At 35.3% G+C, this 15,594-nt stretch overlaps 1 protein-coding gene across 6 annotated transcripts in view; it reads left to right on the forward strand.

Annotated features, from left to right (window-relative positions):
- LOC111422396 (diacylglycerol kinase theta) overlaps positions 1 to 15,594 on the forward strand; it is a 30,333-nt gene that overhangs the window by 1,644 nt on the left and 13,095 nt on the right. For 4 of the 6 annotated variants that reach the window (XM_071195011.1, XM_071195010.1, XM_071195014.1 and 1 more), the window contains exons 2-8: positions 4,134 to 4,213; positions 4,273 to 4,375; positions 4,424 to 4,644; positions 4,706 to 4,862; positions 5,293 to 5,370; positions 5,644 to 6,034; positions 11,741 to 12,606. In XM_071195011.1, coding sequence (XP_071051112.1) covers positions 4,134 to 4,213; positions 4,273 to 4,375; positions 4,424 to 4,644; positions 4,706 to 4,862; positions 5,293 to 5,370; positions 5,644 to 6,034; positions 11,741 to 12,606 — 1,896 coding nt within the window. The remainder of the gene's footprint in view (positions 1 to 4,133; positions 4,214 to 4,272; positions 4,376 to 4,423; positions 4,645 to 4,705; positions 4,863 to 5,292; positions 5,371 to 5,643; positions 6,035 to 11,740; positions 12,607 to 15,594) is intronic. The other 2 variants (XM_071195013.1, XM_071195015.1) reach the window with 1 other exon arrangement.

The following is a 15,594-nucleotide window of genomic DNA, read 5'->3' on the forward strand; positions in this document are numbered from 1 at the left end:
TATCAGTGCCATCAGACTACCAGCTCAGGTGAACAGAATCTCAATAAAACTCCCAATGACCTTCCTCAAGGTTATGGTCGTTATTAAGACAAGTTACAGACGATGTTAACAAGTGTTGGAGATGCTTCTGAAAAAGACAAACCACGATATGGAAATGTGTCAAAGACAATTCTTAGAAAGTTAACCAATGACATTGAATGGTCAAGGTTGTCAATAAATTGTGGTAGGATAAATGAGAGATTTACATTATATTGTGTACGATTTGGCTGCCACGGACATCGCAACCATAGAGAAAATGATGTAGAGTCAGTTTTGATCTCCTCAATTGGATCTGTGACTTGCATACAACACTGCGGCACCACACGGACTTTTTGTGAATCCTTCCAGTACAATTTCTGATAAATTATTTCGTACTATTAGACAAGATCTGGTTAACCGTTTCATCGTCTTTAGTACAAAAACAGCAAAGAGAGCCCCGCTGCAGCCTGTTTATGGGCTTGTGGTCTAAACAGGTTGACTGTCCCTTAATCTACTGGAGTGTAATACAATTACATGACGATGCCTTCTCTTTGTATGCTAAATGATTGCAGCAATTTCCACCAAATTAGTGAAATCCAAGTAGATAGTAAAAGTCTTACCTCCAATGTTAGATTTTTTTAATCAAGTTTGCATACAATTTTATGACGATTAACTCAGAATGTTTCACAGAAATATTTTTACGTCTTTTAGTTTAACGTGTTATTTTACTTAAAATTATGGTATCATAAACATCCATGTTATTTGTAACTATACTGCGATATAGCGTTGATACAAAAATTACATGGATATTTAATACAATATAAACCATTGAAAATATATAAAATAATCTGGAACATTGATAAGTTAACTGCGGTTTTGATATAATCGTTTCATGCACCACATCCATAACCGCATTTTCCTTTCTGATAACCAAAAATTATTTAATTAAAAATTTTATGATATAAAAGTATCATATTTGTTGATGAGATCCATCTCGAAATGTTAAGAAAAACGCAACAGATAGAAAACTGCCGCCGCCGCTGGAGTCCGCTTTGTGGGTGGGTGGGGTATCCTATCCCGTTGGTATCGATCGTCGCGAACTGCCGCGTACGCTTCCCGTAATCGGGACGCACGTCATTGCTATGACGTCAGAGGAGCGAACGGGAACGAGGCGAACGCTACGAGCGTGTGGCCGAGAGAGAACGAATATGGGAGTTCGTCCGCTTGCCTTCCTCGCCTGCCTCTTAGGACTGGAACTCCACACTCCGCGCCGCGTCGTTTGACCCAATTCCAGAACCAATTCTTATCTAAACGGTGTTCCAAAATCTCTCCTTTCCCCTCATTCCTTCATCTCTCTCCCGATATTCCCATCTATAAGTAAGTATTCTATTCTATTATTTTCTATATAGCTTTATGATTAATTATATATATATATATATATATGTATGTATAATATATACATATTATATACAAGTTCGGTTTTTATCTGTATTTAATAGTAAAAGTTTGTTTTGACCGATATTTTGTTTCCTGCTCTTTCGGCAAGTCTTTGGAGTGTGGCTTTTGCCGAGAGTCCAAAGCGGTGGTGGACGGAGGTGGCTGTTGCTGCTGCTCCTGCTTCGGCTTTGGCAGGCCACTGGATCAATAGCGCCCAGACTACGGACACAGTTGTAGAGAGTATTTGCGATGAGCCCTCATCGCTACATATTTGAAACTCCTAAAAACGGATCAACCTTATTTTGAAAATTAATTTTAAAATCGAATTTCTCAATAATGCTAAATTTATTCTTCGAAAATTAGAACAAAATCAGAATATATATTTTTCTGTATAAAGCTGTATATACAATATTGTATTAATTTCTATAACGAGGATACAGATTAATGATGACTGATCATTTCTTGTAGCCTAGCTTGGAGGCTATAGATCTTAAGAACATGTAGTTCCAGAAAGATTGTTGTGTTGGGGGCTGACTGGAGAAGTTCTGCCGATTGTAGTAGGAAAAGATGGACGAGGCAAAATTATTATTACTTAAAATAAAATCCCTTTCAGGTATTTGTTAATCATTATTAGTATTGCTGCCGGGCTGAGGAGAGCGGCCTCTTTCGTCACCGCGACCTATAAGATCTGTTGTAACTTTAGCCTTCCAAAAGTTTAGGGCAAATGTAGGTCCTTAATGAACCTTAGTATTGCTCCAAGGTCCTGTTTCTTTATGTCGGTAGGTGTCATAAGAGCTTTACCGAAAATTTTGTGTCTTAGGCGGCCTCTGGCGACGCAATTACACAGTATATGTTCAGCCATTTTTGACTCGTTGCAAGGTCGACAAGTTTGATTAGATCCCCTTAGATCCCCTTTGCTGAGGCATAAAATCTCTTTAGTTTTGTTTTGCGACGGAGTTATCATACTCTTTGCTTGTCTATGACCTGGAAGTTCTTTCCAGCGTAAGGCTACCTTTGCCCTCAATGTTGCTCTGACCTGGAACCCACCATAGAGCAAAAGTATTGCCCCTGGTGAGTTCTCTCAGGTTGTTGGTACACTCACTAATCCGTGCGCAGTCACACGTGTATGCCTGAATTGCCTTTAGGGTGGCCCAACTGCATGCGAAAATGTTTATGGATGCACCTTTCTGTCCCTTTTGTAGGATCAAAGCGGTGCAGAAGTTTTTAGCAAGTACTTCTACTTGAAAAATGGTTATGTCCGAGCTGAGGGGCAATTTAATGCGGCTATTTGTTCCACTAATATCCACGCCTACTCTGGATTCAACTGTCTTTGAAGCATCCGTGTACCAGGCAAGGGCTTCTCTTTTTAGATGAGGTACACCCTTCGTCCATTCATCCCTGCTTCTAAATATGACCTTATACGGCTGGTCGAAATTGTATTCTATCGGTATAAGGTCCATTTGAATTACAATCAAGTGATTTAGACATTGGTCCTTGAAGATTTAGAGGTGTCCTTTGACGTTACCCTGCGTCAGTTTGAGCGAACAGCATGTTTTCAATAAGGCACTTAAAACTGCCTTCTTTTGTATATATAAATGAAGTGATGTGAGATCAAGTAGGGCTTCAAGAGCAGCCGTCGGACAAGATCTCATCGCTGGATTTGTGCCAGCTGTTGTTGTGTCTTATGATTTGTTTTTGTCCACCAAACCAGTGATGCATAGGCGACCATGGGTCTGATTATTGTTACGTATTCGTGATTTATGACCCCAGTTTCTTCCGAGTTTAAAACTCCTAGGTATTTAACTTCTGTTTTGAGGTTAATAGTTCTGCTTTCAATGGAGAATGTTGTCAATCGTAGCTTCCTCCTCTGAGTGAAAGGGACTATTTAGACTTTGTTTGGATTGATGCTGAACTGACTAGGGCTTTCTGCATTAGTTGAGTTATGATTGTGTCATATTTACCTCAGATTGTCATCAGCATACCTCCGAATCACGAATCCATTTTTTGTTAAGGTGTTCATTAAGTCATCAACTACCAGGCACCATTTTATTAACCACAACTCGATTTAAAGCACGGATAATCCATCTGATTCAAGAAATCTCCAGTATTTTTTTACATAATTACTTTTCCATGGCATTTGTATTTATGTAAAATCCATTACGGTTGTGTTCAACGAGAACTTTGGCTTGTTCAGAAACTCCCCTATTTTTCATAATTTTAATCATTTTGTATAGAATTTCTGCTTATGTATTGTCTACATGGTTTTAGCATCAAGTGAACCTTATTTGCCCTATTTTGCAATGATAAATCCAATTTTGTTTGTATTTTTCTTTTGTTTGTACTCACAAGCAGCGGTTTAGAGGCTTCGAATATTTATGCGGCTATTTTTTGCACACTTCAACTCAACAATTACTTCTTGCAATGTAGCAATAAACCCAGTTAAATAAACTGCTTGATGTTTTATTTATTAAATATTTACGGAAAGATTTCAATCATTACTGCGATCGGTGTTGTTTACTTACTCGCGTATCTTGCTGCCTACTATATTAAATAAATTATGCCCTATTCACGTTTATTTAGTGACCAAAACAAGCCTGAATGAAAATTTTATATTTAAAAAGTTGTTTACCATAAAATAATTGCCTTAATTAACACTTTTCTTATTATTTTTATTTCAGTTTGTAACTTTGTGGTCCACGACAGATGTTTAAAAACGGTGGTGTCTCCATGTTCGAGCATAGCGGCCTGTTTGATAAAGGTAAAAATAAATGTTTTGATTTTTTTATTAATTATTTGTTGATTTATTACGTTATATAGAACCCAGTGGCACATTGTTGGTCGGAAACGTTCCATCATAAACGCAAGTTTTGCAACGTTTGTAGAAAACGATTGGATGACAGCGAATCGATTCATTGCGAAAGTAAGAACTTTACAATTAACAATATTTATTAACTGATTTAATTTTTAGTTTGTGAATACTACGTGCACACGGAATGTCAAGATTTCGCGGTGGCTGATTGCAAGGAGAATGCCACTTATCATCCGGGAAAAAGGATAACGAACGTCCACCACGAACACCACTGGCGAGAAGGCAATTTACCTAGTAACTCCAAGTGCGCACAATGCAAGAAAACGTGTTGGACGTCCGAATGTCTTTCCGGTTACAGATGCGAATGGTGTGGCATTACCGTAAGTATCACCTTTAACTTTACCTTAAATTATCTCAATAAGAGTTATTTTTGGATTCTAGTGTCACGCCGTTTGCCACCTAAGCATTCCCCAAAATTGCACGTTTGGTATTTTGGAGCCGATATATTTGCCGCCTCACGCGGTTAGCATACCAAGAACGGAAGTTCCAATGGAAGCCATAATCGGGGTTCAAGTAAGAAGAAAAGACACATTATCCCGTGAGTATATTTCCTCAAACAAATCAAAAATAAATTTTGATGAAACGTTTCCTTCTCTCTCTCAGTTAGAGATTTTGAATTGAGAGGATGAATAGCACATAGTGTCCTCCTTATCGGCTTTATTCGTTTGACACAATAGGGGGCATCGATTTATACGCTCCGAAAGACAAAAGCGGCCCTTTCGGCCAGACGTTAAACCGTTGTTGTTGTGTCCACGTCGCCCTAGTTGTGCCATTCGAAGACTTTAGATATAACGACTTTAGACATTCTCTATGCGAAGGAAACCAGATTGTTTATTTTATCAATTCAAAACTAGTATTAAAAAAATAACCAAATCAAATCGAACGAAAAGCTGCACATTATAGCTTTTATCTTCCCCTTGATTTCCTCTTTTGTTTTTCAAGATAACAAGCGCATGATGATTTTGCAGTCGAACGCCCCCAGAGGCCTTCTCGGGCCTTTTCAAAGGGTCTTAAACTCGTTCTCCCCGGGTCTTGTTACTTTAGAGGTATTTTTGTTTTCGTTTTTTTTTATTTTCTTAAAAATTAACACTATGTGCTTTTGATTGACTTGATTCAATTTTAATTTAACCATCTTTTTTAAAAGATCTTAACATATTGCTCATTAAATACAAAAAGGCATACCAAAATTTAAAACATGACATTTGGATCACATTTTTGCAATTAAACGATTTTGAGATTTTTTTAAATTGTATTTAAGGAACGATATCATCTTAAATACCGAGCATAACCTAGAAAAGTGAGACTTAATTTGTTTTTAGCTCGAAGTATATCGGAAGAATTTAGCAGCGGAGACAACCGGTACCGCGACAACGAAGATTACCAACAATCCTCACATCCATCAAGTCAAGCGAAGGACCGCGACAAACAAAACAAGGAGAAAGAGGATCGCGATGAAGAAGTGATTAAGGTGTACGATGGGAATAGCTCGTTGCGAAGAAGGATTTTTCAGACGATCGTCGTTTCGAGACAGGCCACTTTAACGCAACTTTTGACGGTGTCTTTACGGGCGTTTCATATCACCAAGGACCCAAGCTTTTTCCATCTAACCGATTTGTACTCACCCGATGAGGTTAGGTTGCAAGATCCAACCCCGGTGTTGAACTTGCATAGAAAGGAGGGAAAGAGGCCAGCAATATTTCTCAGATTTAAGTAAGTTAAATAGGTACAGGGTGTCCCAATTTCGATGTCCGCATAGGCTATCTCCGAAACTAAAAGAGATAGAAAAAAAGTAGCTTACATGTCACGATCTGGTTTTTCGAGAAAATGTTAATGCCGAAAACTCCGAACAGCTATCGTCTTTTGTTTTCGCCCTATCGGCAAAAACTGCAAATTTTGCGAAAACAACAATCGCGAATATCTCACTTATTATCAAAGATGGAGTATTATAAATAAAACATTCTATGGGCAACTTTTTACAAAGAATTCAGTGGCGTAGGTAGAATTTTTTTCTCATCTTTTATTTTCGAGATTTTAGACGTAACTTTATTTTTTTAAATGGAAACCATAGTTGGCTATGACCTAAAATAATTTGTTATTTTTTTCTGATAACCAATATATATAGTTTGTGGGGTATATTTCTTATAGTTATTGAATAATTAACAAAAATTCATTTTATTCTATCTAAAACTATTGTATGTAAACTGACCGGCAAAAAAAACCGGCCACTAAAATTTTACCACAATTTCAAAGCTGGGTTTCTCACGAACCACTCAGTCGATTTTGATGATTCCTTTTTTGATCGAAAGGTTTATTCTTCTGTAATTATCCTGCGATAGAAATTTTTATTCGGATATTAATTTGAGCATATACAGGGTGCAAGAATGAGAAAAACATTTTTTATCGAAATTTGTAATACCCTGTGGGGTGCAGATGCTACAACAGAGGGTTTTAACTGGAATCAGACGGTAACCCAATCTTTTCTGAACATTTTGTTTTTTTATTCACTCTATTATCTCTGTTACTAACGAAGATGCAGTGTTTTAAAGCGAACGCTTGTGAAAACAAGACAAACAAGCATACAAAATCTAAGGTGGCTCGCTAGGTAGAGTATGTCAGTTGTTTCGAATAGTAAATTTCGAATAGTAAATTAAATTTGTTTTCTTGTTTATGTGTCCTTGTTTTTACCGCATATTAGAACTGAGAACAGATGTTTACAATAATGAAGGACGTACGCAATTCTGTAATTCTAAGAAAATGTAAGTGCTTCTGTAAAACTGTTTCGGGTGCCCAGTTTTAATTTTCAAGGTCAGTGATTTAAGGCGCCACTTTTAACAATGATTAGAATTCTGTATAGGCTTCTTTGGAAATTCCCAGCCACACCATCACAGAACCACCATCGAAACTTTCGCGTTTCATAATTGTATAGTCCACAAATCTCTCATTTCAACGTCTTCATATTCGCTCCTGACTATTGGGTGATAGTAGACAAAACCACTACTCATCCGTAAAAAGGACCTCCATTGCACTACTCATTCCTCTATTGCTCCCAATTCATATGTAAGCGAGCAGATTGAAGACGCGCACGTCGATATCTAGGAAGCAGCCTCGGCCCTTTGGCAGCCTTCTTGCAGCCAGACCAGTTCTAGCAAGTTTTCAGCGAATGGTTCTCTCACTGACATCAACAACACGCACCATTTGAAGACGATGCTGAGCCTATGCAGCTGTCGTTCTACGATTGCTTAGAACAATAAAACGATCACCAGCTACTATTGTCACTCATCTCGTTTTCACAGGCGATCGCTTTAAAATGCTGCATCTTCGTTAGTAACAGAGATAATAGAGTGAATAAAAAAAGAAAATGCTCAGAAAAGATTGGGCTACTGTTTGATTCCAGGTAATACCCTCTGCTGTAGCAGCTGCACCCCACAGGGTGTTACAAATTTCGAGAATAAAAGTTTTTCTCATTTTTCTCACCCCGTATATGCTCAAATTAAAATCTGAACGAAAATTTCTATCGCAGGATTATTACAGAAGAATCAACCTTTCCATCAAAAAAAGAATCATCAAAATCGAATGCGCGGTTCGCGAGAAAGCCAGCTTTGAAGTTGTGGCAAATTTATAGTGGCCGGTTTTTTTTGCCGGTCAGTTTATTTAAATGTTAATGTTGTTATGGTGATAACCATACCATGATGGAAAACATTGTTTCCAACTATTGCCAAAGTTTGTAGTAGTATTTAAAAATTCACTAACAACTCTGGCATTATGTGCTGGTGCTCCGTCATATTGAAAATATATCATTTGAGACATATTTAATGGGAAATTGTCGATGAAAGCCTCAATGTGCTGCCTTAATATATTGAGGTATTTACCTGAGTTTAAGTTTTTATGGTAGATACTATATGCCAAATATCCATTATCTAAAAACGCACACCATACATTGAACCCCAATCTTCTTTGAACATTCAGAGACTTCATCGGTCCAGATGATATTTTGAACAAACAGCACATTATATAATTTTTCTAAATATCATCTACAAAATTCTAACCTTAGATCAACATCTCCGGCACGTAAATAATGAGTAAGCCCAGCTTTGTATGGTTTATACTTATTTGCTTTCATATTCGGGACCAGCGGCTGTTTGGTCAGACGTCTTGTTCAATTTCTCTGCAAGATGTTGAAGGATTTATAGCAAGTGAAGCCAACACATTGACTTCATCCTCTTGCAGGTCATTTTGGTATGTTTTTGCACGTGGTTTGGGGAAGGACCAAAAATCTATTAAATTTTCTGCTAATCGGCTGAAGGTTCTTACGTGCGGTTGTCTTCTTTCCGGATACTTTGTGAAATATAATTCCGCGGCTAACGTGGCATTCTTATCTGATAACATATAGCGTTCCATCATGTTACATTTTTCATAATTTTCGAAATTCATTGTAAAGTTTTATTCAGTTTTGTTATACAGTCAACGCCCGCTTAACGTACGCCCGCTTTACGTACGTTCGCAGATACGTACAAGACGTTTTATGACCTCGTGTTCGTACAACGTACATTTGTCATCCGCATTAACGTACATCGACGATCCAATTTCATTATTAAACTAGAAAAATAAGAGCCTTATTTTTACATTTTATTCTAATTTAAAAAAGTCGGTACAAGTAAAGATAGCTTAAATAACTTAATAAATAAACGATTATTAACTTATCGATTCTTAAGTTTTTTTAGTTAAAAATTGTTTTAAGGTTAATTGCCTAAGGCCAGTCTTCTTTTTCTCTATGTACATGGTTTTGTAACAAGTAAACGCATCACGGAGTATACCTACAACATTAGAACTTCGTTCCATATTTGGGTCTACATTCTCTATGACATCGGCGAGATTTTCCATTTTATTTAAAATTTCACTTAAAGTTTCTAAGTTTAATACATTTTCTTTGGGCAGGTCTTCAACGGCGTCATCGTCATTCGTTTCGACATTATCTGTCTTTTGTAATTCCATGAGATCTTCGATAGACAACTCTTCGTCATGTGATTCTATTAACTCTTCGATATCTTCTTCGTTTATTTCCAAGCCTAAGCGCGTTCCAATTTCTATCACGCCTTCTACAACTTCGTTTTGAAGATTTTCAACATTTGTTTCTTCGTCATAAACAAATTGCGGGCACATCTTTTTCCACGCTCTTTTCATTGTCGTTTCTTTAACTTCATCCGAAGAGGCAGATATATTTTTAATTCCATTATGAATATTGTAATCTTTCCAATAAGACTTAACCGTTAATTCCTTATTATCATCAATAGCTTTAATCATGCTTACCATAGTTGCACGTAAATAATATTTCTTAAACGCGGCTATAACGGTTTGGTCCATCGGTTGGATTAATGATGTCGTATTTGGTGGCAAAAATATTACCTTTATATTGGGACATAACTCATTTAACGTTATTGGATGCCCTGGGGCATTATCAAGAAGTAGTAATGCTTTAAACGCTGAGTTGTTTTTAGAGCAGTAATCTTTCACTTGTGGAATAAAGTTGTTTCTATACCAATCTTCAAATACAGATTTCGTGACCCAAGCTTTACGATTTGATTTCCAAATCACTGGCATTGATGACTTTGATACACCTTTAAGCGCTCTCGGATTTTCACTATGGTAAACCAACATTGGCTTCAATTTAAAATCACCTGCCGCGTTTCCACCTAGTAATAAAGTTAGACGATCTTTGGCAGCTTTATATCCCGGCATACGTTTCTCATCTTTAGTGATATATGTGTTGGAAGGCATCTTCTTCCAAAACAATCCCGTTTCGTCAACATTAAAGATTTGATGTGGACTGTAATTTCCATCATGGACAATAGCTTTTAGTGTTGCTATAAATTCACTAGCAGCGTTAGAGTCTGCACTCGCTGCTTCTCCTGTCAATTTCACTTTAATTAAGTTGGCCCTGATTTTAAATCTTCTAAACCATCCCCAACTTGCATTAAACGTATCAGTTGCGTTCTCATCCATTTTTTTTCTTAATTCTGAATAAATTTCCTTAGCTTTTTGTTGGATAGCAGAAAGACTTAAAGGAATATTTCTGTGTAATTGAGAGTCTAACCAAACTTTCAAAATCCCCTCCATTTCTTCCATCACATTAGAACGTATACGAGTACCTGAAGTTTGTTGAAGATTTACCCCATCTTTAACATAACACTTTAAACATTCTTTTGATTTTAGTATTGTGTTAACTGTTGATCTACTGTATCCTAAACGTCTTCCTATTTCCGCTAGTTTTTCACCCTTCTCTGCCATTTCAATAATTTTCAGTTTTTCAGTAAAAGTAATCGTTTTTCTTCTTTTCGAACCTTGTTCTATCTCGCGGTCACCTTTCCTTTTATTCATTTTCAACTTTTTATTTCTAAAATCCCGTTTGATCGAAATGTATTGACGCGGACGATGTCTGAAACGATGTGAAGCGAACTCAGGACGTATATCGATTGAATTCACAAAGATATTTTTTCGTCCGGTCTCTTTCGGTAAATCTCCTATGCAAAATGTGGTAAAATAGAGTAGTGTAACGAGCAAAGTAGGAAAGTCCCGAGTCGGCCGTAAGTGTACGTTCGTACGAACAAGTTGTACGTTCGTGCGAACAAAGATCATCTTGGAACCAATTAAACATAAATATACGTATTCTTATGGATATTTCGTGTTCGTTTAACGTACATTCGTTATACGTACGGTAACTCAGGAACGCATTGTGTACGTTAAGTGAGCGCTCACTGTACTTTGACACTTAACATGCTGGTGCTTCGTACCAGCACATAATGCCAGAGTTCTTAAATAATTTTTAAATACAAACTTTGGCAATTATTTGATACATTATGTTCCATCATATGTCAGTTCCAGCAACATTCACTTTTAAATACATACATTAGTTTTAGATAGAACAAAATGAATTTTTGTTAATTATTCAATAACCATAAGAAATATACCCCACAAACTATATATATTTGTTATCAGAAGAAAATAACAAACTATTTTAGGTCATAGCCAACTATGGTTTCCATTTAAAAAAATAAAATTACGTCTAAAATCTCGAAAATAACAAATGGGAAAAAAATTCTACCTACGCCACTTAATTCTTTGTAAAAAGTTGCCCATATAATGTTTTATTTATAATACTCCATCTTTGATAATAAGTGAGATATTCGCGATTCTCGTTTTCGCAGAATTTTCAGTTTTTGCTGATAGGGCGAAAACAAAAGACGGTAGCTGTTCAGAGTTTTCGTCATTAGCATTTTCTCGAAAAACGAGATCATGACATGTAAGCTACTTTTTTTCTATCACTTTTAGTTTCGGAGATATCCTATGCGGACATCGCAATTGGGACACCTGTACATTAAAAAAATTAATAACAATAATTTATTACTTTATATTCATTAGGGATGGTGATACGGACACAATAGAGGTTAGAGTTTACCCAGGGAAGTTACAAGTTTCACAGGCATTCTGCACCGTGCCCGTGGACGTAGCAACAACCGTAGCAGATTTGATTAAGGAAGCATTAAGAAGATTTGGACTTGTCGATTTTAAATGCGAAGATTATCGTTGTAGCGAGGTTTTATTAGATAGAGGAGTAACGGAAAGAGTTTTATCATGGAATGAACGTCCTTGGGAAATAATGAAACAACTCGGACAAGAAAGTATCCGCCAAATGGAATTGATGCGTTTCTATTTGCAATTGAAACAAGATCCGCACGGTCCAAATTTGGCACTGTTCGTCGGCAACTTGCCGCCGAACCTCTCCGAACGAAACTACGAGTGCATACTCACCGAGTTCCTCGGGCGCGAGAACAAATTTTCAAAAATCGGTCCGATTTATTACGAATACGGCTCGATGGTGATCACTTACGAGGACTCGGATAAGGCGGTTCGCGCCCTTTACGCACTGCGCGAATCCAAATTCGAAGACAAACATCTGCTGGTGATGCTCTTGCCCAATATCGAGCCGACGATGGTTCCAACCGGCGTTCAACCGCTTCTCGTTTTCGTCAATGTGAAATCGGGGGGCTGTCAGGGTCTCGAGTTGATATCCAGTTTTAGGAAATTATTGAATCCCTATCAAGTATTTGATTTGGATAATGGGGGTCCGTTGCCCGGATTGTACGTGTTTCGGAATATCCAGAATTATAAGATTTTGGTTTGTGGCGGTGACGGGACGATCGGATGGGTTTTACAGTGTTTGGACAATGTAGGGCAAGATTCGCAGTGTTCGTCACCGGCTTGCGCGATCGTCCCATTAGGAACTGGTAAGTTTCATATTAAATAACATTTCTGTATGATATCACAGGAACTAGAAGTTTTTTATTGATGTGTTTAATTGATGATATTTCCACAAGAATCCTTCAAGAAATGAATTTTATAGCGAATTTTGAAAATTATCGATGAAAATTGCAACATCGAAAATTTTATCAAAACTTCAAATATTGTTTTCTCAAAAACTAAAAGTGATATTTCAAAACGGGTTGGTTCATTGGAAAGAAGATACTTTTATTAACACTTTGGGAAATTTTCATACTCATATTCCAAGAACTGGATTTTATGCGAATTTTTAAAACTTAATCGGCGAAAATTGCAAAATTCGAAAAAATTGTCGATCATTTCAAACATTTATTTTTCAAAAACTAAAAGTGATTTTTCAAAACGGCTTGTTGCGTTAAAAAGGGGATACTTTAATTAATAATTGATGATATTTCCACAAGAATCCTTCAAGAAATGAATTTTATAGCGAATTTTGAAAATTATCGATGAAAATTGCAACATCGAAAATTTTATCAAAACTTCTAATGTTGTTTTCTCAAATACTAAAAGTGATATTTCAAAACGGGTTGGTTCATTGGAAAGAAGACACTTTTATTAACACTTTGGGAAATTTTCATACTCATATTCCAAGAACTGGATTTTATGCGAATTTTTAAAACTTAATCGGCGAAAATTGCAAAATTCGAAAAAATTGTCGATCATTTCAAAAATTTATTTTTTAAAAACTAAAAGTGATTTTTCAAAACGGCTTGTTGCGTTAAAAAGGGGATACTTTAATTAATAATTGATGATATTTCCACAAGAATCCTTCAAGAAATGAATTTTATAGCGAATTTTGAAAATTATCGATGAAAATTGCAACATCGAAAATTTTATCAAAACTTCTAATATTGTTTTCTCAAAAACTAAAAGTGATATTTCAAAACGGGTTGGTTCATTGGAAAGAAGACACTTTTATTAACACTTTGGGAAATTTTCATACTCATATTCCAAGAACTGGATTTTATGCGAATTTTTAAAACTTAATCGGCGAAAATTGCAAAATTCGAAAAAATTGTCGATCATTTCAAAAATTTATTTTTCAAAAACTAAAAGTGATTTTTCAAAACGGCTTGTTGCGTTAAAAAGGGGACACTTTAATTAATAATTGATGATATTTCCACAAGAATCCTTCAAGAAATGAATTTTATAGCGAATTTTGAAAATTATCGATGAAAATTGCAACATCGAAAATTTTATCAAAACTTCTAATATTGTTTTCTCAAAAACTAAAAGTGATATTTCAAAACGGGTTGGTTCATTGGAAAGAAGACACTTTTATTAACACTTTGGGAAATTTTCATACTCATATTCCAAGAACTGGATTTTATGCGAATTTTTAAAACTTAATCGGCGAAAATTGCAAAATTCGAAAAAATTGTCGATCATTTCAAACATTTATTTTTCAAAAACTAAAAGTGATTTTTCAAAACGGCTTGTTGCGTTAAAAAGGGGACACTTTAATTAATAATTGATGATATTTCCACAAGAATCCTTCAAGAAATGAATTTTATAGCGAATTTTGAAAATTATCGATGAAAATTGCAACATCGAAAATTTTATCAAAACTTCAAATATTGTTTTCTCAAAAACTAAAAGTGATATTTCAAAACGGGTTGGTTCATTGGAAAGAAGACACTTTTATTAACACTTTGGGAAATTTTCATACTCATATTCCAAGAACTGGATTTTATGCGAATTTTTAAAACTTAATCGGCGAAAATTGCAAAATTCGAAAAAATTGTCGATCATTTCAAAAATTTATTTTTCAAAAACTAAAAGTGATTTTTCAAAACGGCTTGTTGCGTTAAAAAGGGGACACTTTAATTAATAATTGATGATATTTCCACAAGAATCCTTCAAGAAATGAATTTTATAGCGAATTTTGAAAATTATCGATGAAAATTGCAACATCGAAAATTTTATCAAAACTTCTAATATTGTTTTCTCAAAAACTAAAAGTGATATTTCAAAACGGGTTGGTTCATTGGAAAGAAGACACTTTTATTAACACTTTGGGAAATTTTCATACTCATATTCCAAGAACTGGATTTTATGCGAATTTTTAAAACTTAATCGGCGAAAATTGCAAAATTCGAAAAAATTGTCGATCATTTCAAAAATTTATTTTTCAAAAACTAAAAGTGATTTTTCAAAACGGCTTGTTGCGTTAAAAAGGGGACACTTTAATTAATAATTGATGATATTTCCACAAGAATCCTTCAAGAAATGAATTTTATAGCGAATTTTGAAAATTATCGATGAAAATTGCAACATCGAAAATTTTATCAAAACTTCTAATATTGTTTTCTCAAAAACTAAAAGTGATATTTCAAAACGGGTTGGTTCATTGGAAAGAAGACACTTTTATTAACACTTTGGGAAATTTTCATACTCATATTCCAAGAACTGGATTTTATGCGAATTTTTAAAACTTAATCGGCGAAAATTGCAAAATTCGAAAAAATTGTCGATCATTTCAAAAATTTATTTTTCAAAAACTAAAAGTGATTTTTCAAAACGGCTTGTTGCGTTAAAAAGGGGACACTTTAATTAATAATTGATGATATTTCCACAAGAATCCTTCAAGAAATGAATTTTATAGCGAATTTTGAAAATTATCGATGAAAATTGCAACATCGAAAATTTTATCAAAACTTCTAATATTGTTTTCTCAAAAACTAAAAGTGATATTTCAAAACGGGTTGGTTCATTGGAAAGAAGACACTTTTATTAACACTTTGGGAAATTTTCATACTCATATTCCAAGAACTGGATTTTATGCGAATTTTTAAAACTTAATCGGCGAAAATTGCAAAATTCGAAAAAATTGTCGATCATTTCAAACATTTATTTTTCAAAAACTAAAAGTGATTTTTCAAAACGGCTTGTTGCGTTAAAAAGGGGATACTTTAATTAATAATTGATGATATTTC

Source organism: Onthophagus taurus, chromosome 3 (genome assembly GCF_036711975.1).
Source record: "Onthophagus taurus isolate NC chromosome 3, IU_Otau_3.0, whole genome shotgun sequence".
In the NCBI taxonomy this organism is placed as follows: Eukaryota; Metazoa; Arthropoda; class Insecta; order Coleoptera; family Scarabaeidae; genus Onthophagus; species Onthophagus taurus.